Source organism: Platichthys flesus, chromosome 10 (assembly GCF_949316205.1).
Source record: "Platichthys flesus chromosome 10, fPlaFle2.1, whole genome shotgun sequence".
NCBI classification, from domain to species: domain Eukaryota; kingdom Metazoa; phylum Chordata; class Actinopteri; order Pleuronectiformes; family Pleuronectidae; genus Platichthys; species Platichthys flesus.
In genome coordinates, this window is record NC_084954.1 from 4,776,522 (window position 1) to 4,801,879 (window position 25,358).

The window sequence follows — 25,358 nt, forward strand, 5'->3', positions numbered from 1 at the left end:
TGTTAGAGTGATGTCACTGAAGTGTACGACTTTAATATCTAAGGTTTTTATTTGTACACAACTAAACTTCCTCAAAGACACATGGTCACTGGAGCAGGAGTCATCTGAGAGTCACTGGATATGAGAGAGAGAGAACGATAAGGATCCACAACCTGTAGAGGGCAGCACTGAGGTTTGTCTTCATGATTTAATAAATACATCAATCCACCCATCCGTCCATTATATGTCATATACTGTACATTGACGTTAGTAGTAGTCCTGCTGCAGGACCCTGACTTTTGAGGGGACCACCCCCCACCCCTCCTGATGGACCCTGGTCTCTGAGGACACCCCCCCTCCTCCTACAGGACACTGACCTGTGAGGGGACACACACCCCTATCCCAGTCTCCCTCCTCCTGCGGAACCCTGATCGCTGAGGCCCCCCCCCCCCCCTCCTACAGGACCCTGACCACTGAGGAGACAACCCTTCCTCCCGAAGGACCCTGGTCTCTGGGGAGATCCCCAACCCCCACCCCCTCCTGCTGGACCATGCTCTCTAAGGACACCCCCACTCCTCCTACAGGACCCTGACCTGTGAGGAGACGACATCCCCTATCCCCCCCTCTCCCTCCTCCTGCAGGACCCTGGTCTATGAGGACACCCCCACTCCTCCTACAGGACCCTGACCTGTGAGGAGACGACATCCCCTATCCCCCCCTCTCCCTCCTCCTGCAGGACCCTGGTCTATGAGGACACCCCCACTCCTCCTACAGGACCCTGACCTGTGAGGAGACGACATCCCCTATCCCTCCCTCTCCCTCCTCCTGCAGGACCCTGGTCTATGAGGACACCACCCCTCCTCCCGAAAGACCCTGGTCCCTGAGGAGACAACCCCCCCTCCTCCTACAGGACCCTGACCTGTGAGGAGACACCATCCCCTACCCCCCCCCCCCCCTCTCCCTCCTCCTGCAGGACCCTGGTCTATGAGGACACCCCCCCTCCTCCTACAGGACCCTGACCTGTGAGGAGACACCATCCCCTATACCTCCCCTCTCCCTCCTCCTGCAGGACCCTGGTCTATGAGGATACCACCCCTCCTCCCGAAAGACCCTGGTCCCTGAGGAGACAACCCCCCCCCCCCCCTACTCCTGAAGGACCCTGGTTTGTGGTGAACAAACAGTTAACAGGAGTCTGAGCTGCTGCTGCTGCAGTAACATGGTCACTCTCCATCCGGCAGCTCTCACACACAGGACCGGAGGAGGAGGAGGAGGACGAGAAGCCGGGCACCATCACACACACACCGGCTGCTGACTCCACCACCAGCACCGGCTCATCCAGAGCAGCCTCTGCCCGGGACAGGAGCCCGATCGGTCGGCCTGTGAGCTGAGGGAGACGCCGCAGAGCCTCCGGACTGAAGGTAATAAAACAACCTGCAGCGCGACATGTGTCAAACATGAGAGAGGCATGTTCATAACAACATGCAACATCGTGTGTGTGTGTGAAGTTATTCTCTCTGACTTCATGTTGTAATTTGTTTTTCATTTTAAATTCACGCAGCGTTTAATGGGAATTGGCGCGTTTCTTTCCTAAACGAGCGTTCGCCTACAGATTCTCAACTGCAAAAACGTGTATTTTAAACTCGGTCGTAAAATTAAATCAATTATACGTCATGCAAAAAAAAAACTGTTTATTTCATTTGGTTCCTGGACGTCTTGTTTCTAATTCGGCGGCAGTTTTTATGCATATTTTCCCAATTCCACTTGTTAACATATGGAAATAGAGACTGATGCTTCATGAGGATTTTAAAGTGTTTTCATGTGTCCCACGTTTACAATGAATGGTGGAGGGGGTTGACTATTATTAAAGAGGGGGGTGGGGGGTTGGGTACCGCACTGCTCAGGCGTGATGCTGCAGCCTGGGGCCTGCAGGGCACTGACCGGCCTGAGGTTTCCACGGGACAGAATGAGATGACTTTAGACTTCCAGTGTAATAACATCCAGTAGAAAGATTCAGCACAGAGCTGATTCATCACTGCACCTGTTCTGCAGGGTCACATCCCTCCATGCACCCTGCAGGAGAAAGGCTCCAAACAGCCAATGAGGGATTTTGGAGGTGTTTACAAAATCCCTCATTGATTTATTCCATATAAGGGCTGGAGTTCACTTTGATCTGGGGTGAGATAATCCCTGCTGCTGCCTGGTACCCCCCCCCCCCCCCCCCACAGACACACAGACGTACACTGACCCGCTGTATTGACATTATTTGGGCCTATTTATAACTCAAACTGCAGCCTTCACATGCAGCAAGGACAGAAACACAGGTTAGAACAACAGTCAGAGCTCAAGGAACTGGTCCAGAGTTTGGACGACCATAATCCAGATTATAATATAGAGTATGTTGTTTTGGAACTGGGTCTATCAGTTTGTGATGTTCCCATGATGCTTTCTTCAGCTCTTCACTTTCCTCTGAAGTCCTCTTTGTTTCCCTACATCTTACATTTAAGGCCCAGTTGGCACACTGTCACACTGAAGCCACAATATCTCACAGGGATTTTCCCATAAGAAGATTTCCATGTGTGGTTCCTGACACGGATCAACAAAGATCCCGTTCAGACCTGCTACACACAGTCGTCCTGGGGGATCTGATTACATGTGGGCCCAGGAGGAGACACATTCAGGTGTGAAGCTCTGAGCTGGATGTCGAGGACAGATGTTAATTCCAGGTGTGAACAGACAGAGTCGTTCCTTGTGCACATACAGACACACTGAAGACGTTGGGAAAAGTAGAAGATGCACAAATCAAAGTTGTCGTGCTGTCAAAATACTGTGAAAGCTCAAATATGAGGCTATAATGTGATCAAGACGTTTACATATTGTGACTAAGGTCTGAATACTCGATGTCGTATTCAGACCATTTTCCTAATGCCATAAATAACAGAATATTAGTTTCCATGTAAACGTCTGATGCAGGGTTGATGCCCAGGAACAGAGTTCAGTCCCTTTGCTTTATGAGTTAAAACAATGTTTTTTAAATGTATTATCTTTTAATTTCTAAAATATTTGAGTAAATGTTATTTTGAAAATTGCTTTGTAAATAAGCTCTTTAAATCATGTAATGTTTTTACCTAACTTTTAAGTAAGTTTTTGCTTTATTAAAAGTGAGCTTCAAAACTCCTCTTGTTTTTACCCTCGGGCCTTAAACTTTCTGCAGCCAGCATCAATTATGCAAAGAGGGCGATTGATTTTAAAGTGTCCTTCTCTGCACAGATCATGCGTCCTCCATTAGAGACATGTCTCTCCAGGGCATCACGACAGGGAACTAAATCTCCTGCTTTTCCTCTGTAGCTGCTCCAAGATTTTCTAATCCACGGGGCATGACCCACATGCTATTCAGGACAGAGGGCTTAGCTCCCATTTAGGGTCTTTCATTAAACTGCAGAGAGCTCAGGAGCTGGAATGAGTGGGAGGAGGCGAGGGGGGGGGGGGGGGGGGGGGAGAAAAGGGTTGATACTTTCAGAGAAGTTAGAACTGTAAAGGTCGGTGTGTGTAGAGGGGACTTCAGAGATGTTGATTGTGTGATTCAGATTGAAAGACGGAGGGGAAGTGGACGTACGAGACGATCAGGAGAAAACAACATCTGTACTTATTTGTGTTTTTATTTTCTATCCACGTATCAACCAATCAATATCCAAAGATGGTTATTTCTTCATATTTGGGTTCTGAGAGAAACCATCTTTAAATTGAAAAGGTTTCAAGGTCTGAACTATATGTTTCGAAGTGTCATACTTGCATCTTTATTACTGAGTCAGAGACAAAGAGTTTTATTTCTACACAGTCAGTGCAGAGCTCTCTCCTCCCTCCCCCTCGCACCTCCCTCCCCCTCTCTCCTCCCTCCTCCCTCCTCCTCCCCCACCACTCATCCTGTGCTGGTCAGGCTTTCACCTTGCGCATATCAAAAGGATGCTTACTGTAAAGTTATATGAGCCTCTCTCGGCTGTGCTGCGTCTGGTCTTTTTGTCTCAGCACTCATGGCGTCTGTATCGCTGCATCAGAGGTTTGTGATGCTCAGACACTAAAAGCGTCTCTGTGGGAATCTCAGGATTTAGGGAGGCAGGGAGGGATGCTAGTTTTAAATCCAGCACAAACTCAGAAAGCTTTTATGGAAATGAAATGATCTTATATTCTTTATTTAATTAAAAATAAAGATTTCCCCTGCAAATCACTCTCATAGCTGCCGTATCTCTAATGGAGCTGGAGCGTTTTCCTTAAACATTATCCCGAGATAAATCCAGTCCCTTCTAAAGTTCAGTTTTAGAGCATCAATTATTTATGCAGCTTCTAAATTTGGGGGAAGCTGCTGTCCTGAGTGTTGTTCTCCTTCTAAGACTTAATATCATTGGTTGTTGCGATTCTCTCTCTCTCAATCCAGTTCCTAATCCCACGGTCCACAGTGATGCTAATGGTAATGCCCCAGGCCAGTGGGGAAAACGGCTGAAACAAATTCAAATCAATGAAAGATAAAAGCATCAACAATCTGCCACTCGAAGACGTTCGATTCACTTCATTAGAGAGGCAGGGATCAAAAAATGGGACTTAAACCGTTAATTGCTGAATTCTTTTAAGCAGGTTCTACTACAGTTGACTTCCAGCTGACCCTGCAGCCGTAAAGATCATTAAACCCCCCCGTCTGTCCTCAGACCTGCTCCATGTGGACGAGGACACGGGACGCTGCTCAGAGTGAGACTCGGTTTGCTGGTTCAGGATTCATTGATCTGCCTCTTCAGCTGATTGGGGTCAGTTTATTTTGTGCTTCCTCCGGAGATTCAACGACACCCCCCAAACCCTCGCCCTCCATCCACCTTATATACGACCCCCCCCCCCCCCCCCCCCTCCTGACAACCACCTCCCATCACTCCATCACTTGCTCCATCTGTGTTGCTCAGGGATACAGTACTGTGGACGTAAGCAGCAGCAGTCCTGTCAGGTGGTGACCAGGGGCGTTACAACAGGCTATGCCAAGCAATCCCCTGGGGCCCCCGAGCTGAGAGGAGGCCCCCGGGGGACAGCTGATTGCATTAGTCCATGAGAACAACAATGTTGATTATTTAGGCCCCACAGTTCCCTTTCAACTGGGGCCCCAAAGTCCCTTGACGCACTCCTGGTTGCAGTTTCCAATTATGGTTCCGATGATCAATTGGGCAGTTATTTTACAAATAAATAAACCAATAAACATCAAAGTCTTTCTCAACTTATCTTTGATTAATGGTTCATTGATAAACCATTGCAGCTTTATCTGAAAATTGTAAGTATTGACATTATTTATTTCAAATAATTGATTCATCAATACATTTTATTTAAGGATACGTTCTCTTATTCCTATTTTTGTCATATTTCCAGCTGCACCTGCTCTTATTTAAAAATCTCAAACATGCTAAATCCTGTCTGAGACTCAGCAGCTTTGCTCATTAACCTTAAATCCGTGTTTTTCCGATTGATACAACTGCAAAGTCACGTTTGTCACTTGCTGCAGTTTTCCTCAGCAGGATGAAACGGGGGGGTTAGGTCACCTTGGTCACAGGCACTCAGCTGCATTGGATGCTGCTGGTTTCTATATGCCACGCTGCAGCCTCGCAGAGTGACCTTCCAAAAGTCTGCACAGGCCCAGGATCAGTGCCACAGCCAGAGAGCGGCCCCGGTGCATGAGGACGGATTATTCAGTGACGCGAGGTCGGCTGTGTGTTGTGTTCCTGATCAAATCTGGTTGTCAGAGTTCCCAGCTGTCGGCGTGATGACGGCACAGTGGAGGATTTTGTTTTTATTCCTCTAAAGTCTCATCGCTGTGTTTTCCTCAAGCTTGTCATTGTTTACCTGCTGACGCGGGAATGTCTCATTGTCGGACCTGTCCACCTTGTTTTGTTGTGTTATCGCACACTCCCTTTCTCTATCATCTCTTTTGTGCTGTCCTTTAAAACACACACACACACACTAAGCTGGTGTCTTCCCTCACGTGTCCCCAGACAAACTGTTGTGTCTCCCATTGGGCGTGACGAGGTTTAAAAAGCAGCCGGCTCTTATCACATCTGCCCTTCTGTTCACCCTCCCCCTGTGATGTCCCGTAGCAGGGTTCAATAGTGGGTGGTGGCGCAGCGGGCGGCCACAGCGACCGGCTGGTGGACACCTCGCAGATCAATACCTTGGGCCGATGAAAGAGGCGCTGGGGGGGGGGGGGCGCTGGCCGATTTCCTTCAACAACAACAACAACAGCTGTAGAATCAAATAGAGCCCTGTGTGTGAAAAGTGTCATGCTGAGGAGACAAGTCAGTAGATATGCCACACAGAAAGGGTATGTGGGGGGGTCCTCGGGTTTTAAAGGACAAGTCAGGCTACTGCGTCAGAACAACACTGGCTGCAAGGGCTGTGATTGGTCAGCCTGGTGGCATCGCATTTCCAGCAGACTCGCCGCCATTTTTGAATTGAAGGAATGAACACGGATGACATGTGCTCATGTCCACTGTAACTTATTTACAGTTGACATCCGGCGTCTCTGTTGTACACAGCTTAAAATATCATAATTCGGTTTTCCACGAACATAAATGACGTACGTGTTTATTGGCAGATGGAGCAAGGAAGTGAGGTCCAATCACAGGTGGTCACTGGAGACACATTTCAACGGCAGGTGTGAACACGTGAACTCAGAGCTGTCCAATTGGAGTCAGATCTCAGCAGATATTAATACCAGGTGTGAACAGGGCCCATGATAATCTTTATTTCTTAGAATTTGAATTATAAATATTCAACATTTGTCAGCATGCGCAGTGAGAAATTATTTCTCACCATTTAAAGCCTCTAGAATTTCATGAGAACCTGGTTTAACCTCTCCTGAAATAGCTCATCGCTGCTCATGTGTATCAACGAAGAGACAGAAGCATCAGCCAGACAGAAACACGTTAAGATTTAATAAAACATGGAGGGATGAGTCCGGATCAGCAGACTCTCCTCTCCAACCTTTAACCTGATGTATATATTTAGATATAAAGTCCCTATTTGGCAGGAGGTTCACTGCTACTCAGCCGAACGTGGCATTCCAATTTTTTTTTAATCATTATTATTTATCATGTGAGCTCTGAACAAATGGTGCCTGTGCAGGCGGCGGAGAAAGAGGGGAATGGAAAGAGAGAAAGGGGGGGAAGAGAATTGTGAAAGAGAGAGAGGGAGAGGAAGTGTAGAGGGGGGGGGGGGTGAAGGCATGTGATCCTGAGATGAGAGAGGAGGCTCAGCTCAGTGCTTTAATACAGAACATCATTATTGAACTCATAGGTTAAAGGTCATTTGTGTGTCGCTATGAGAGTTTGATGAGAAGAGTGAAATCAGTTTAATGTTTGAACTGTGAACGCGAGGCCACAACGAGCAGCCCATTAGCTTAGCTTAGCATAAAGACAGTAGACCGGGGGTGAACATCTGGCCTGGCTCCGCCCGTCACCTTGAAGGGTCACAGATCAACACATCACATCTGCTCGGTTTAATCTCTACCACACATGGAGCGGAAAAAGTAGAATGTCACTCAAACATCAGCTAGGTAGGCTAGCTGCTTCCCCCTGTTGCCAGTCTTCATGCTAAGCTAAGCTGACCAATGTCACTGGATTCTTGTGAAAGGCATACATTTTCATACATAAAGCTGGACAGTTTACTTTAATTTTTCTTTATCATTATTAGAATTCTGCTCTTAAACTTAACTGTCCTATCAGCACAGAGCTAGACTGAGCGACTTATGATTATTGATCAATTAGTTTACATATCACACTGAACATAAGCATAGATGATATGTTGCTTTTGTCCAATGACAATTTTAATAAAGCTTATTTAAACGCGATACTGGCAACAAACAACAATTTTGACAACAAGGGAGAATTAGCATTTTCTCTGTGTAACTGTACTAATAATGGAAGGTAAGAAACAAAACAAGGCTGCATTCAACCTGTAGACATTTGTAAAAGGAGTCACTATTCCTTTAAACGTCCATGTTTTTCAGAATAAAGTTCACAGGGAAATGTAAGGTTAGTCTATTTATTTATATTAGGGACCTTATCTCCGATGGTGTGTTGTATTGAACTATTTTTTAGTGTCTAGTTCTGTTTAAAAAAAGATAAAACAATATGTCTCCGATCTTTTGGAGACCACGGTTTGACCCAGACGAGCTGGGAGAGAAGAGACGGAGAGTGGGAGCGATTCCCAGGCGGGCTGTGAAAAGATGGTGTGAGGGTTCCGAGAGGTCAACTGGTCTCTCGCCTCGGCCCAGTTCCTCACATGAAACCCTTGTTCCTTGTTTGGGAGAAATGTGCTAAATCCCCATGGGCCCACTCTGGGTCCCCGCCAGCCTTTTGAAGACCAAAACAAAATCAGCTTTTGTTCTTCAGACGAGTTTCCGTGCTCCTAACCTCAGTGTGAGCTTGTGTTTTACAAAGCGGTTATGATCCATTGTAGGACGCTTGCTGTTTCCTCTGGAGGCGTTACCTCGTGGATGATATACACTCAGTGGCCTCCTCGTTTCCCTGCTCTCTGAACCTCTGGGTTTGATGCTGTTTGCCTTCAGTGTTTTCTATCGGATCTGCCGTGTGGAAACTGGAGTAGAGGAAGGATCCAAGCCTGCGTGGGCCTCCTCGCAGCTGACACCAAAGACTATGTGCAGGATTTGGAATAAGAGCACATGATGTAGGCAGTCAGATGATACAGCTATACCTTACATAAGAACCCCCCCCTCAGCCAGGCAGTAAACAGCGGCTGTAAGTTCTCTGTAGCGCTGCAGTGTCCGATTTCCTCTTTGTGATGTCAGGTGACTGTTTCCTCACCTCGTCCTTAACTGAACTTCTGCTCGGCTTCATTTTCTGATTCACGTTTTAATCTTTAAGATTATATTCCTGATGGATTTGGCAAAACAGTTTGTGGCGGTCAGCTGTGAAGTTACCCATTGGTCAGTGAACGGCTGTTTTGAAGGGTTTGGCATTTTGTTCAGCGCCTTCTTGGTTTCCTGAACCCGGCTGCTCCTGGAGGACACTGAACACCCACCTCCACCTGCAACCTGATCCCATTGGACGGTACTAGCTGTCAATCACAGGGTATCCATGTCCCAATGCATGCAGAGCTTTGTTGACTATATGACTCTCAATGGGAAAATAGGTTACACGATGAATATCATGCTGTATTGAAGAAGCTGGAGATTGAGACAATAAACTCCTATAATGTGACTTTATAAGTCAAGTGAGAATAGAGTCATGTTCTGAAACATTAAAAAGACTCAAACATTTTTTTATTTATTCCACTACAAATGGGAAATTGTTTGATCGACGTAAAAAACAATTGCTCAGCTAGTAACAAACTAATTATTTCATTTTTTTTTTATTAAGACAGATGTGGATAAAACTTTAATTTGAACAAACTTTATTAATTCTAATAATTAAATTCAATAATAAACATTTAGTTATTTTTTTTAAGTTGATCCATCAGCATTTTTGAGGAACTGATCAAATAAATAAAAATAAAAATAAAAATATCCTATAATCTATGACCGGCTTGTCCTTGTACATCCATTGTAACATGTATGGGCTCATAAATATCACTCTCTCACACATGTCTTTGTTTCTCTTCTTCCCCCTCAGACGTGCGTCTCATTACCACAGTCAGAAAGGCGAAGAGGAGGAAGGATGGAGATCATGGAATCCCCGGAGGCCCCCGTGCCCCTGACAGCTCTGTCCCGCTGGTACCTCTACGCCATCCACGGCTACTTCTGTGAGGTCATGTTCACCGCCGCCTGGGAGTTTGTGGTGAACTGCAACTGGAAGTTCCCCGGCGTGACCAGCGTGTGGGCGCTCTTCATCTACGGCACCTGCATCCTCATCGTGGAGCGCATGTACCTGAAGCTGCGCGGCCGCTGCCCCGTGCTGCTGCGCTGCATCATCTACACCCTGTGGACCTACCTGTGGGAGTTCGGCACTGGGCTGCTGCTGCGCCAGTTCAACGCCTGCCCCTGGGACTACTCCCAGTTCCGCTACAACTTCATGGGGTTGATCACGGCCGAGTACGCCGTGCCCTGGTTCTGCGCCTCCTTCATCGTGGAGCGCCTGGTCATCCGCAATACGCTGCGACTGCGCTACCACGAGGGGCCCAAGGACGGCTGGTCGGACCAGGGGTCGGACGCAGGGGGCGGAGGAGGAGCAGGAGGAACTCTGGGAGCTGGGAGGAGGAGCAGAGGGATGGGAGATAGCTCTAACGGTTACCTTAAAGTGGACTAAACAGAAGGAAGGACACAGTCTCGCCTGTCCTCCTCAGCCACAGGGACAAGCAGTCCTCCTCACTAACTCTCTGGGGACAACACAATCAGCTGTGTAGACCGGGCTGGTGTGTGGAGGTGTGTCAGATGAGCCCAAAAAAAAACAAAGAAACCTGTAACTGGGGCTCAAAACGCCCAAATCACTCACTACTGTCAACAGAGGCACAATAACATCCAGGTCTTCACCCACCAGGACAACTTTCTCGTTTTCGTTCTGTCCCATAGACTGCAAACTGCTGTGGACTCAAAACTAGCAGAAGATTTGTGTTACCGTTGTGAGTCGGAACAAGACCAACATGTACTTGGGTTTCAAGGACACATCAGTCAATCTGAAAGCAGAAGGAAAAGTAGCTGCGGTGATAACACAACTTTTGTTAAATGTACACACTGCTCTTTAGTATTAATCAAAGTACTGTAGTAATGTAGCTGCAAAAAGCTCTCAGAGAACACGAAGTCCGCCCTGAAGCAACAAGTCGGCTTATGAATGTTTTCTGCAGTGAGTGAATACCCACAATGCCTGGATGAAATGCATGAAAAAAAAATTGTCTTCCAATATATTATAATACATTTCTACTGATTCAGCGGTTGCACTGCAAGTCTCGGAGGTGAGTCTGCTGTGTGGGGGGGTGTTTGGGCCCAATGGGAGGAGGTGGAGCTGGTCGACTAGCTACATGGTCGATGCTCCTCCTGGTAAGAAGAAAAAACCCAAACTCCGATGAACAGGTAAATGCACGGCAGCTTCTTCTTCAGCTTCTCTCTCAAATCAAACACAGTCCATTCACTACGACAGCAGGGACGCCTTTCTGTTGATGAGTCAGGACCATCGGGATTAATCACCAAACCTCCGGCTTCTGATTCATCTTTTCACAAAGCCTATTTGTTATTGACTCACTGTCTGCGTCTAATTCATCCACAGTGATGTCGTCTCAGATCTGCTTCATTTCTCAATTCAACCGTTCATTCCTTTGAAATCAGATAATTCACCTGTCGGACATGTTTGTTTTGTTTGTCATGGACTGTGAGAGGAAACTCTCTCCACACTGCTGAATGTCCTGCTACACTTTGAATACGACAGCAATAGTTGCAGCTAAATGACCGAAATCTGCTGAAAATAAAATTTCAGGTCCATACTTCACATTCACAGGCTCAGTTTGTCCATTAGAGCATTTTGTCAAACTATTTTTGGTTGTCTGGTCTTTTGTTTTTCAAGTTTATGAAGCAAACTTCCAGTAAATGTGATTATTTAATGAAGAACCCTTTACATATCATATGATATAACAAGTGACTTCAATTTACTGCTTGTTTCTTTCCCTACGTGCATGTGAAGCCACAATAGACTCGGTTTCCTCAGTGAGAATTGAACCTTTGTGGTATTTGTCTGGACTTTGACTCTGTGTGTGTTTGTGTGTGAAACGCTGCAGAGGTGAAGTCGCATATAATCCTTAAGAGCAACTGTTTAACCAGGAGCATTATCTCAACCGCACTGATGACCTACACGTCAGATATACGGTGCTTCAAGCAGATGACGACACATAGATAAAAAGTGTTGTGTGACCTTCATCGGTGCGGCAGTGTTTCCCTCCTCTGCCTCAGTGGAAACCCACAGGATGGACGTGTTAGCTATCAAGGATGAAGTGCTGCCACCCAGTGGGCAATTCGTAGACTACAACTGGAGGGGCCTATCAGTTTGGAAGGAATGACAATGAACTACAAACATATGAAGATCAAGAATCACTGTTAGGATGAGGACTTTTTGTTTTTTGTCTCGGTGCCTGTCACGTTTCTATTTAGTTTTCATTCATAACCAAACAGGCTTAAAAGCAATAGAGGTTTCTGACCCAACAAACAACACAACAGCAGCTCAAGGCGTTTTCCTCTTTATTCAGAAATCTACTGATATGCAGCAAATATCTTTGTCCAATTCTACTGCTACATGCAAAATGAAGTGTGTCTGTTTCCCTGCAATATGTGAGTGGAGGAGTATTAAGTGAGAGTGTGTGTGATGTGTTGTACGGAGACACACGTCTGGATGTGTATGTGCATGTTGAGTAATATGATAAAACTGAACTGAATCTCTGGTATTTTTACTGTGAGGCTGCATGACCCCAAAGTTTTCAATTTCTCCTTCAAACTCGGACTTTACCTGAGTAGTCATTATCCCCATGTACTGTAATGGTTCTTTGAATTATTTAAATAAGAATGTACGGGTTCTTAGTCAAACCACTGTACTGTATATCACTCACTTTGATTATGTCCATGTATGATTTATCAGAATTTGGGATTAAATGTATTTATTTGATCATAATAATCCGTGTGTTCATTTCTGTGTGATGACAAAATGTATCCTTATGCAAAGATAATAGATCGCATCCTTAATATTTCCAAATGGTGGTGTCTTCAAATAACATGCAAAAAGATGAAATTTAAAGATTATAAAATAAATAGATAAATAGATAAAGACATGTTAGTTGGATGTTCCCAAAAAGCTGAACAGTAAAGGGCAGGTTTGTCCATGGAAATAAATAATTGCTTCATGACTAACTGTACACTAAATATATAATAGAAAACAATACAATACAAAAGAACACAGTAATAAGTAAATACAGGTTAACTAACTAGCTCAGTGAGGCTAGTTGATGCAGACTGGGTGGAGTGGTGTTAATATTTGTAGGTTTAATACCTGCCAAAGCTGCTGTGATATTTAAATTATTATTTTTTTACTTTAATAGTTTACAGCCACATTTACAAAGTGAACAGATATTTTACTAATCTGTAAAGATAAGATGAGATAAGATAATAATGCTTTATTAGTCCCACAAAAGGGACATTTGCAATATTACAGCAATGAGGGTCAAAAATAAGCATCGGTAAGTAATAATAGGTAACATGCAATTCGTATGGAAATATATAAAATATAGAAAAATACGTATGGAATAAAAACGAATGAAAGCATCAAGCTCATCTGACGGCCTCTCCTTCCTCAGTACAAGTAATATATAAACACATATTGCAGAACCTCATGGGCTGTGAACATAGTTATTGCTTGGATCTTTCCTCAGTCCCATTTATTGACATTTAATAAGAGACTAAATCTACTTCAGCTCCTGTCCCAAAGGTGCAGTACATGAAGTTGGCCGCATGAGGGCTCTTTTCCACCAGAATTCCCCCCAAGCAGCTGTGTTCAGCTGAGGACACAGGTGGACCCTGAGTCATCAGTCTGCTCCTAAAGATTAAATGCTGGAGGAAGCTGGTTTTATGACTGGACTTTCCAAACAGCAACACATCGATTGGCTCAGAACATATATCTGTGAGTTCTGGACCATCCTGATGTTCTAATACCAACCAACGTGTTTCAGTCCACATGAGGAGTTCTTTGTGTTTAACCTGTCATCAATTTACGAGGGTAGCAGTTAAGCTTAATAAAAAAAAAAAAAAAAGGTTAACTTAAAAAGTTAATAAGATATTTATGTGTGTAAGTAATGCTGCGATGACAGATTTGTTATAGCTGTTAACGGAGGCCTCAGGCCCAAAGAAGCCATCTCCTCCCAGTGCTGCGGCCACACCTCGAGCCAGGTACTGGGAATGTCGGTCATTAACGTGTCTTGGCAAATCCTTTTATCTGCTGCGAGTCCCTCGGGGCTCAGGCACTAAAGAGCAGTGCCTACCTGCCTGTGTGAGGGTGTGGTCCTCCTCGCATTCTGTGGCAGGAGCCGGCTTCATCTGACACCAGACACATCTCCTCCAATCGGACTCCCACACTCCAAATATGGAGATTCACAACCTGTAATCAGTGAGGTTGCAGATGACAATTGCCCCCCCCCCCCCCCCCTCCCCCCTGAGGCAGATTGAAGGGCCTTGTACATGTGACACTGTTTTGTTTTCATGCATACTGTTGGCAGAGTTTCACAGTTTAGGTTTCATGGCTGTTCTTGTGTGACTTCTTTGTTCCCTGTGTCAGTCTGCTCGACAGGAAGTATAAATGGACAAAAGTCATAAACTTGCACCTGGTTCATGTGATGGAGGGAGCAGGTTATATTAGAACTAACCCGGAGCACGTAAAACAGGGAAATAATTAGACAGGCCAGGTTTTTATATGTCTGCAACGTATTCATGTCACTACTTCACACTTTTCCTCATAAACTCATTACCAGATCACACATTCACATAAATGATAACACAAAAACATTAACATGAGCCTGCTTTTTCATTTGTTGCCCAAACCAAGATATTTGAAGCTATTTTAAAATGATTTTTCAGTATTTCTTTAATTTACAGTCCTACATGAAAATAATAACTGGTTGCAGCCGGCAACTAAAAACGTTATTACTCCCCAACCTGCTTTTGCAAAGAAATAGATAATTTGAGAAAATGACCAGATTCCAAAAGGTCAAACATCGTGTTCACCACCTGAATAATGTGTGTTTATTCAGAATGAAAGATGTCTACTCTGATATTATTGTTTATCATGTGTCATTTTATAAGCAGAGTTACTGTTCACATTCATATTGTGACACTTCAGTCAGTAAACTACCCGAGTGAAGGTGTGCGGGGGCTTTCCTGTGTGTTGGGAAGCTGAATGCTGGGTTGGCCTTGGACAGCACTGGGACAGGGGACAGCGTCATGGTACACTGACAAAATGAACAGTTCCGTCCAATCAGGGACAGACTTCAGCATTTGCATTTCCACTGAATCAAGGCCAGCGAAGAAAGAGCCCTCCATTGAAGGGAAACTTGTTTGACGTGTGAATGAGCGAATGCATCAGGCGTTTGCCGAAACACATTCATGCCTTCACAGCTTCTGGACAGAGGCCGGGTCTTTTGCTTAGATCCTGCTGGAAAACTCGAATGCACTTCTCTAGTCACTTTTTCCCCCTCGTGTGTCGGCTGCTTGGCAGTCAGGCCCTCTTGGACCAGCAGCAGAGGGAGAACGGCTCATTCATCAAACGCTCTTCCACCTCTTGACCTTACTGTACTGTAGGTCTTCACACGGCTCTCTGCTGAGGCCAAACAAATCCTCTGGAATGGTTTGTTGAAGTTGGTTCTCTTATTAGCCCGATGGACCACAGACATTCAGGCCAGGTTTACACATCAAACTGAGCGGCACAGACTCAGTTGTCAGTTTATTAGAAAGTTTAAACCTTTGGAGTCTAATAGAATAATCCTTCCTTTCATGAAGGTTTCAGTGTGTAGAGAAGTGTGTAGAGAAGTGCTCAAGCTGAATCTAACGAGGGTTTCCACTGCTGTGTTCACACATCCTCCCCACTTCATGCAGACTTTATAATTGGGGGCCAGGTGGAGAAAGTTGTCGGATATTCTGGAGGTTCTCCCTCACACATGCACCTCCTCCAGAGACAATGCACCTCCTCCTGGAATTCAGTAGATGTGTGAAAGCAGATTTATGTGTTGTGTGGCACAGTCTCCAAAAACTGAACATAATCTCAATGATGTCGAGATTTAATACTGGATTATTAAAGTAGATCACATATGAACACAAAAGCTGTTATCAAGCAGATTTGCAGGAGGAGTAAAGTTGTATCCCCTGCACATGCACGGAAATCTGTGTTTCCTGTTATTGTTATTTCTTTTATTAATATCTCTGTGTATTTAATGCCTTGATTTGACAGTGAGAATAAGAGACTTCAGAAGACCCCGTCCCTGCAGGATCCTCCGTCTGCTGCTAAGTCCTGGATGTGACACACCTACTGTATGGCACCGTAGCTTTTACAGCTCAGGTGAACACGTCAGGCAGTGATTCATTACCTGCAGATTTTCCTCGAGCAAACCATCGAATAAGCCACTTTTTATGAGGCCCTCTGCATTTCTGGACTCACAGCTGATTCGTAGATTTCGAAGTCAGAGAGTCTTGCATCTTCAGGTGTATTCTGCGAGGCAACTTTTAAAACACAGCTCCTCACCTCATGTGAGATGAGACACTTTGGGCCCTGGAGATTGGCCCTAGAGTGCTATGAGCAGATCCTGCATTGAAACAAGTGTGGTCCTCACCCTTGTCTTCTCAGCCTGCCAGTTATTAAAATCCCCGCTCCACATCTGGCAGCGCTCCCTGTGTAAAGACACAACAGGCAGGCGGCAGGTTGGTGCGTATCTGCTGTTGACAGTTTGAACCTGTGGCCAGCTGTGGCACCGGTGAAACCCGCCGTTTGCTCAACGGTCACGGCTTATCTCCCGCGAGGCTTTGCATAACAAGAGAGGAACGGCACTTTCCCACGCTGCTTTACATGTATTTAATCGCACACAAAATTTGTTTGACATAGAAGTGTGTCGAGGTGGAGCTTGTGACTGCTGCTGCCGATGTGGTGTAAATCTGCACAGTTAACTCCGGATGATAAAGTGTTCTTAACAAACCCTTGATTGAGGTGTGACTGGCTATGAAGGCAAATTGATTTAAACAGGGATAGTGGAGGGATCTACAACGTTAACAAGTCCAGAGCTGCAAAGCCTGAACACGCTACACAATTGGTGCAAAGACTAAGTGGTGAAAAGTGCTTTCTTAACCAGGGCAGCATTCAAGCGTATAGATCTCTGCTTGAGGTCAATGGAGAAACTGCCTAGAAGAGGAAAAGCTCCACAGCCCCGCCCCTTTTCTGTGCCACGCTTTTCTAAATTCAAACTCCCATTGTTTGCACTGTCAATAATCAGTTCATGACATCCTGGATCTCAGTCACATGATGATAAATGTTGTACTTTCTTTGCTTCGGGGGGAAAGCAGCCAGCACTGTACTTATGTGTACTTCACTTGATATTACAAGTAATACACATTCTGGACTGATATTCGGTTAAGGCTGTGTATTGGAAAAGACCTCAAGATACGATACATACCACAATACGATATATCACAATATATCACGACACACGACACAAACAATATGACATAATATATAGCAGTACTCATTTAGTGGCTCGGTTGGCTTCGCAGGTCTTGTTACACAATGCAATATGGGAAAACAAACAATAAACATGCATGTGGGAGACATGGGAACGAATCTCAGTGCAGCAAACAATAACTGTGTCGGGTTCGGACACACAAACAGACTTAATCTAATATGCTTCCAATGTATTTTAATAGTAAGACAAGCAAAAACCAATGCGTGAGCGGGAAACACAAACTCTGTGCAGCTGACAGTCACTGCCTCAGGCTATAAGCTTGTCCTCCTGTCCCACTTGTCCTCCTGTCCCCCTCTTGTGTTTCTGTGTCCCAGCACTGTTCCCGGGCAGAGCTCTCCTCTCCAGGTACACAGCAGAGTGTGATTTATGTTAACAGCTGCTGGCACGAGAGAAAATAAGAGCAGTTATTAAAATGAATGTGCTGCTGCACCTCCTGTGGTCCAGTGGCTCAGCCGCAGGAGGAGCCTGACTTGGGCTTTGGGCTCATTCACATCCATCCATCCTCTGCTCCAGAGGACTGCAGTATGTGGACATGTGTGTCTTTAATATGCACGTGTTCCCCCTGCTTCTTCTCAAGGCCAGCCTCCATTCCCATTTGGTCTTTTCAGACGCAAGCTCTTGGGCACCGATCCGAGTGTCTTATTTGTCCAACGTAGTCAATGCCAGCTTCTCTTGAGTCCAGCAGGCCTGAGGACCCCAGTCTGCTTTGTGTCTTCTCATGGTCCACTAAGCTTCAAACAGACGCCACACTGTACCAGAGGCCCGGCCGGCCCTCCTTCCCGGCTTTGAAGTGGGAATCCTTGCACTTAGCACATTCTAACGTCATCATAGTTTGGTTTTGATGGGATCCAAATGCAGAGGCTGGTTCTCTTTGGCTCCTTCTGAACTACACATTTTTATTCTCCCCATTAACATGAGCTCAGTCACTCATCTGACCACCGAGGCTGCAGGAAGAGGTGATGCTTCCTACCACAGTGTCTCCATGTAGTTTATACCTTTTACTCCTCTGTGGAACAAGGTGTAAAGTAAACGTTTATTGGGGTTGTGAGTATAGACATTAAATCATTTGACAAAATCAACTTTATTAATATTCCACATGTTAATTTTTCTGTCATTGCTTAAAGTATTGACATATTCTTCCCAGTTGCAATGCATTGTGGGATAATATCTTACATCAGTTGAAGAGCTGAAGTTAGCTACTAACTATAACTCTTTTCATAAATTATTCATTTTTTTAAGTAATTATTGAGAAAAATATGAAAGTGAAAATTTACCTCACATAACAGCCTTTAAATTTTGAAGTTTCTACATTTCTTTGTGTTTTTTACTTAATCTTTTTTCGGTTACATTCATTTAAGCCCTGGAAGAAAAAAGTGTGTAGTGTTGTTGTGCACTGAAAACAAATGGTTTCAGATTAAAAGATAAAAGACAGAATTTCAGCTTTTATTTTCTGGTATTTACATGATTTGAACCCACCCCCTTAACAAGTGAGCTAAAGTATCAGAACAGAGACGATTGCTTCTCGTTGCCCAGAGGCCTTTAGAGAGCTCAGGATTTCTACTAGAGAAAAGAAAGTCATTTCAAAACAGAGGAAATGTCAAATCGATCAGAGCCGTTTGCACAAACATCAGACAAACATTGAGCAGGTCAGTCAGGGACAACGACAACTGTTGATAACACACTGGCGAGAGAGGACAGGCTGATCAAGGCTGTACCCGGTTCCCCTCATATGTGGGCCTGGACATATTTGCGTTCCGGCAGATGTGTCCACACTTGTGATTGGATCCATCAGGACAGATGTAAATACCGGACTTATAACTACTGTATCTTCTCAACATCTCAACATGGTAACAAAGGGTTAAATACCCACCCTGGTCCTTTTGAATGTGATCAGATCCTACTTGTAGCTTTTAGAAATTTACCCCTGAGGGTTGTTTTTATACATCTAAATATAAACGGCAGTTAAAGGAATTTGAAATTTGAAACCCCTCGTCACATCTTTTTGGTCTTAAATGCAAATGTGAAACAATCAAAGGAAAATCGGTCTTGTTATTGGAGGGGAAACCTTCAACCAAACCGTCGTCTCCAGGTTATGACTGTAACTGTTTTTTAACGGTAACACTGTCTCATCATCTTTCTGTTTAGACTGATGACAGCTGCAATCGCTAACGTACACGTCTGCTCAAACAAAAAGTCGTGACTCAAACAAGCAAAGATAAAAGTCTGACAGTGCCGCTCACTGCCCTACAGGCAGCGCTGGGGGGGGGGGGGGGGGGCTTCCCGTTGCATAAGCCTCCCTGGCCCTCATCTGACCGTCATGTTTTCCGACTGTGGGAGAATGACTTGCCTGTAAAGGGAAGTGTTTGTGTTTTCCATGTGGAGCTTCCAAGCTGCCGGTAGTGGTGATGGTGGTGGCAGAATCTGACACAGGCCTCTTGAGGAACTCCAGGATGCCATTAAGTTGAGTGACTGGCTGTGGGTCTGTGTGTGTGTGTGTGTGTGTGTCTATGTTTGCTCTCATTAGCTTCTTGCCTCGGCACCGACCACTCTGAGCAGCCGGGGCCTTTATGTTCCCCCAGGTGGGGTAACACCTAATGAGACTTTTCAAACTTCCAGCTGCGTTTCTTCAGCTGTGGAGACATTAGGTCAGAGGGAGATGGCAACTGAGCACAGTGGTCCTACTGAGTGGGGGTGGAGGCAATACTCAGATCCCTTACTCAGCTGAAAGTAGGAAAACTACTATTTAAATATACTTTATTGTCAGAAGAATACCTGCAAAGTCCAAATATTTCTTCAGTGAAATTAAACAAGTATTAGGCTATCATATTATTTGAATATTTTCAACTTCTCCTGTTTTATATTTGTACTTCTACTAAGATTAACCAAAGAGAAATAGAAAGAAATAGACAATGACGCTTATACCCACAGTGTGATACAGTCCTATGAATGAGAAGCTGTGCAGATATGAAGGACACTTCCTCCAGGCCCAGAGGCACTGGTGCTGATGGTGATAGAGAATGGAGGATGAGGGTTGGAGGTCTCAATCAGTTGAGGTGGCACGAGGGTGGAGGTGGGGTACTCAGTGATCACAGTACTTTATATCAGGAGAGAGAGATATTAAAAAAAAAACGTTGACAGCTTTCAGGTGATTGGCTCGAGGTGAGCATGTCAGGTCGTGATTGGATGAGAAGATTGAATGAGCTGGTGGAGTCTTGAGATAATGGGAACTGTGGAACGTGACTTTGGAGACATGTGACAAGAAGACGGTGATCCTGACTAAAGTTTCATTTACCTTTAAGTTATTTCTCTTATTTAAACATCATGTAAATGTAATCATATCAACTTGTTTTGAGAAAATCAATTAACTGCAGCAAAAGGCTAATGAAATGCTCATTTAGCATATGAGCAGACTTAACAATTCTTCTTTCCTTTTACCTTCATTACTCTTTGTTTTGATTTTGGTGCTTGCACTCGAGTGTGTTGATGTGAGACCTTCCTCTGAGCAGGAACATGTGAGTGTGTTTTATTTCTTTACACTCTAAATCCACATCTTCAACCCCCCCACTCCTGCCAGCTTCAGCGAAACACCTTAATCTCGGTGGGTGAGCGCTGCTGCTTTCAGCCGTTTCAACCGCTTAGTGTGGAAACTGCAGTTTTATATGCAAACGTGCGGTAGCCCCAGCCTGATCGGGTCGGGATGTGAACCGCTGAGGGGCTCGTAGCCGTGTGCATGGGAGCTGCTCTTCAGGAGGCTTCTGTTTGTGCAGGTGTTCTGCAGGATGACGTCTGATTATGAAACATGCCGGGCATTCATAGCCTTTGTTTTTTCAACCATTTGCTCTGTTCAGAAAAGACCACATTTGAGAGTCAAGGAAAACAGTGTGATTTCCGGCCCGGGTCAATTCTGTGGTGAAGCCCCCCCGTCCACTCCTCCACCACCCAGACTCCCCTCACCCCCTCATGCTGGTGGAGCAGAGAGCACAAGTCAGGCACAGGCAGTGTTTATTTATAGAGCTACTATGATGTGTGGACTGACGGTTGATATTTCCAAGGAGCAACGTTAAACTGTAATCTGCAGAGAGGCACCTGCAGGCTCCTGCCTGGGCCTTCCTCGTTTCACAGTGATGGAGATGAGGAGGGGGAGGTTCCTCTGTAACTGGCTTCAGGCCAGTACTGAGCTGTCAGTCTAAATGTTCATCACAGACGAAGACAACTTTATTTGGAAGGCATCCTGTAACGCTGTGGGGTATAACGTGTTGTGTAATTACCTCCCTACAGGTATCCACCAGTACAACTGAAGAGCCTTTACAGGGTGTTTGAACTGTTTAAGAAAGATATAACATTTTATTCTTATTTTAAAACTAACAATTTGTGTTTCCTTCATTGTACGTTGTTTTCCACGGAAGTTATGTTGGTGAAATGGTCAAATCCACAGGTAAAGCAGATATTACATAGTTGTTACATATTAAGTCTTTTTGTCAGAACAAAAATAACTTTTGTTTCTCAAAGTTGTATTTAATGTGATTATACTCATGCTAAACTGTTTTACAGCTTTTCTATGAAACTTAATTAATCATAATTACCTCCACCTCCTATAGCATCATTGTTGAATAATGTATTCACACTTGTGTTGTGTGCCTTATAACATTAGATAGAAGGGTCAAAGTAAAATGTTAAAACAGCCACAACTTGAGGGTGAATCACACATGGTTGGGCATGCCTCCCCCCCCAACCAAGTAAAGGGTAACTTAACCAAAACCTAATTTGGCAGCAACATAAACAGCAACTGTTTGGTTCACTCACGGCTGACGCCGGTGCAGAGCTCAGTGTGGTTTGTGTAGAAGTGACTGTGCTCGGGGGAGCTCCACAACTTTATGAAGCAGTGAAGTTATTTTACATCATGTCTACTCTCCACAACAATCCTCCACCTCCCTACAAATCGCTCTTGTCATTATGAAAACAGTGCCCCGCTGCAGCTCTGCACGCCAACGTCTGGGCGGGAGAATGGCCCCTCTGTGGTCGCCGGGTTGGGCACGCCGTGTGTAGCAGTGTGGGTTTCATGCAATCGGAGGAGGGAGATGAGTGATTGCTTGCAGGTGACTGCAGCACTGGTTGCTCGATGGAACCTGGTTTGAGGGGGAAGTTTCCACCGTCAGGTGTAATTATGACAAACGGCCGGGGTCATAGCTCAGGTGTCTGTGCAATGGGGAGTGTTCAGGGTTAAGACGATTCTTAGAATATGCACAGCTCTCTCTCACCCACTCCCTTTAGTGTAGATATATGATGTGGATTTAAAGTGGGAAACGTGAACAAACCACAGTGCACAACTACTATGGAAACACCTGGTAGAAGTACAGTGTGAGAAACTGTTTAGGAACCATCAATCTGACCATCACAGCAGCTTTAATGGTGACTGGACTTGTGTGAAGAGGTGAAGATGTAAACAACCTCTCAGGGTCAGAATAACACACAACACGCAAAATGTGTTCCAATTCAGAGGCTTCCTCCAATGGGGGTGGGGGGGCAGGGTCTCTGTGAGCCTCGTAGACTGCGACGGCTGAACCAATGAGACGGCCTCGTCTACGGAGAGTTTGATTGAAATGAAACTTGACTCTTCAGCCATTTCGAACATTAAAATCTGGAGAATTGTTGGAGAGGTCTGAAAGCAGGGTTCCATTCTTCCAGCCACAGGTGCTGCCGTCGTGTGTTGCTGACGTTATTTGGAGTCACACACTCAACCAACTGCAGGTCGCTCTCACCAGTCAATCATGAGGTTCATTCGACCATTTGTTAAACCAAATTTACCGTAGAAACAAATAATTATACATCAGTTTGAGAAGATATACCTGAGACACACACCATTTTTCAACAATTACTTTTAGCGTGGTCCATGTCCCGTCTGCTAACATGTACGAGCGGGGGTTTGACTAATACTGCAGCCAGCCACCAGGTGGCAATAGAGGCATTTCAGCTTCACTTCTGGGGACCTGTCATGTTGTCCATCTTTATATTAAGTGCATAGGATAATAATGTTAGAATAAAACGATGCCACTCTTCACTGCTGCTAGTGGCAGTGAATCACCGACCGCCTAAACATTAGAAAACAAAACCTGTGACACAAACCTGGGCTCATAGTTCACAGGAGACAGAAATAGCAGAGGCCTGATCTGACCTGTTAGTTTCACCTCTTTAAAAAAAAGAAATCTATGTTCTTAATAGTCTTTCATCCTCCTCTATCATCTTGGCGGGCCCCTCCCTCTGCTCAGCTCGCTGGTTGGCTGTGAGCCAGTGGACAGACAGTACAACGGGTTCACAGCCATTGTGATATAACAGTGGCAGCTCCACCTGAGGCCTCCCTCTTTGTCTCCTGAGCTGCTCCTGACCTCTGTTAGTCAACACGCGTTACTCTGGTGAATGATATCGTCTGTACACACACACACCCTCAAACCTTTCATTAGCACTCACAAGGCTCCTCTCATGTTTGCTCTGGCTGCTCTGACATGTCAATCACACAAGTTGGCAGGTATGTACACACAGACCGACAACACACACACACAGACTTTGTCAGGTGACAGAGCTGGAAAATGGGTTGCACAAACTGGAAGTGCAGGATTTGGGCTCTCAGCGGAGGCGGTTCTCTGAATGGCTGTGCAAGGGTTGGATGAGTAAGCAGGTCTGTCGCATTGTCTGTGAGTTCATCACTGACCTCATTCTTTAATTTCCCCTGGAAAACAACTTGGTCAGGATCACATGGAGCCAAGAGAACCAGGTCTAGACAATGACTGTGGGAGCAGCAGGGCCAAGTGGGAATGCTGATTGCAGGGAATCGGGTTCTCGTGTCAACCACACATTTTTGATCGAAGGAAATTTAAAAAAAACACATCAGTGAAACCTCAGTGCCAAAATAAACTTCCAGCGAAATTCAAAAGCAATGACCAGGATCCCAGATTGATTAATCCTTCATGTTCTTCACTTTTTTTTGGCTTCTAACTATAAATGATGATGAAATGACCGAATATGATATATTTTTTTTATCATAGGTGTAACCCTTTAAATCCATCCTCACGCATTCTGGAGAGGTCTCTGATTAGCTTCAACTTATTTTTAAAATGCATTATTGCATAGCAGCGCCATTTCAATGTGCATTTAAATATTGTTTTTAAGTTAGACTCTGAAAAGTTTAACCTGGTATAACCTCCCTGAGGATGTTTTCGCCCCTGTCTGTTTGGCTGCTGGTTGGTTGGTCAGAGAGATTAGCAAAAACAAATAAAGAGATTTCCACGAAACATGGTGTAAGGATAGGAAATAGGCCAAAAGGGAACCAGTGTATTTTTGTTTAGAACAAACGGACGTACGCAGGAGTTATTTTAAATCACTCTCTTTAAGATTGTGAGATAATTTGATAAATTGATTTCACCGACTTCCATTGTCATAAATCTTGGATGTAATAAATCCAGCATTTTTAGGTGACTGATATCTCTGAATCTGTGAGAATGTACAGTTTGGTTTAGCCTGATTGAATGTAAGGCTGTTGTTGGGCCTTGGGGGAGCTGTACATTCTACCAAACCTAGATTTACTCCTTTATGTTCATAATTTTTTAGTCCTTGGAGGACAATGTGTTGCAACTGCTGCAGGACTGGGCCAGACTGACACTACAAAGGTCACAAGGTCATGGGTTCACACTCCGCAGTGAGGCTGAGTGTAACCCTCACTTATCCAGCAGGTGCCACCGTGTGACCCAGTCTGGGGGTATGGGATGTTGGGAATGTGAGTGCACGAGCACCGGTCCTCTGGGACGATGTGCGACAGAGCGGCTGTGATCTCGGCAGGCCGGGAGGGGGGGGGGGCACACTGGACCGCGGGTCACTTTCCTCCAGAGGGCCTGACACCCTTTGATGTCTGGTCGTCGCCGCCTGCCGACAGTTGGTGCCTCGGCCCGTCGCACGTTACACCCGCAGACCACCCGTGTCTGAAACAATGTCCCGCCAGGTTCAAGTTTTCTCAGGAATGTGGAACATCTGAGCGTCCCGCCGCCCATCTGGACCCCCGGATTCCAGTCAGCATCTGTGTTGGGCGTGTGGCGTGCTCCCAGTGTGTGGCCTTGTCATCGGGGACGATTGAGAGCCTCTGTAAGTTAATTCCAGAGTCTCGA

General features: G+C 45.2%; 1 protein-coding gene across 1 annotated transcript; it reads left to right on the forward strand.

The window, feature by feature from the left end:
• Nucleotides 1-1,290: 1,290 nt before the first annotated feature.
• Nucleotides 1,291-12,577, forward strand: tmem229b (transmembrane protein 229B). The gene is made up of 2 exons (XM_062396672.1): nucleotides 1,291-1,397; nucleotides 9,633-12,577. The coding sequence occupies exon 2, from the start codon at nucleotides 9,678-9,680 to the stop codon at nucleotides 10,263-10,265; it is 588 nt and encodes a 195-aa protein (XP_062252656.1). The 5' UTR covers nucleotides 1,291-1,397; nucleotides 9,633-9,677; the 3' UTR covers nucleotides 10,266-12,577.
• The last annotated feature ends 12,781 nt before the right edge of the window (nucleotides 12,578-25,358 follow it).

Bases quoted from the DNA above. Each gene is read 5' to 3' on its own strand.
- tmem229b (XM_062396672.1), top strand. From the start codon at position 9,678: ATGGAGATCATGGAATCCCCGGAGGCCCCCGTGCCCCTGACAGCTCTG.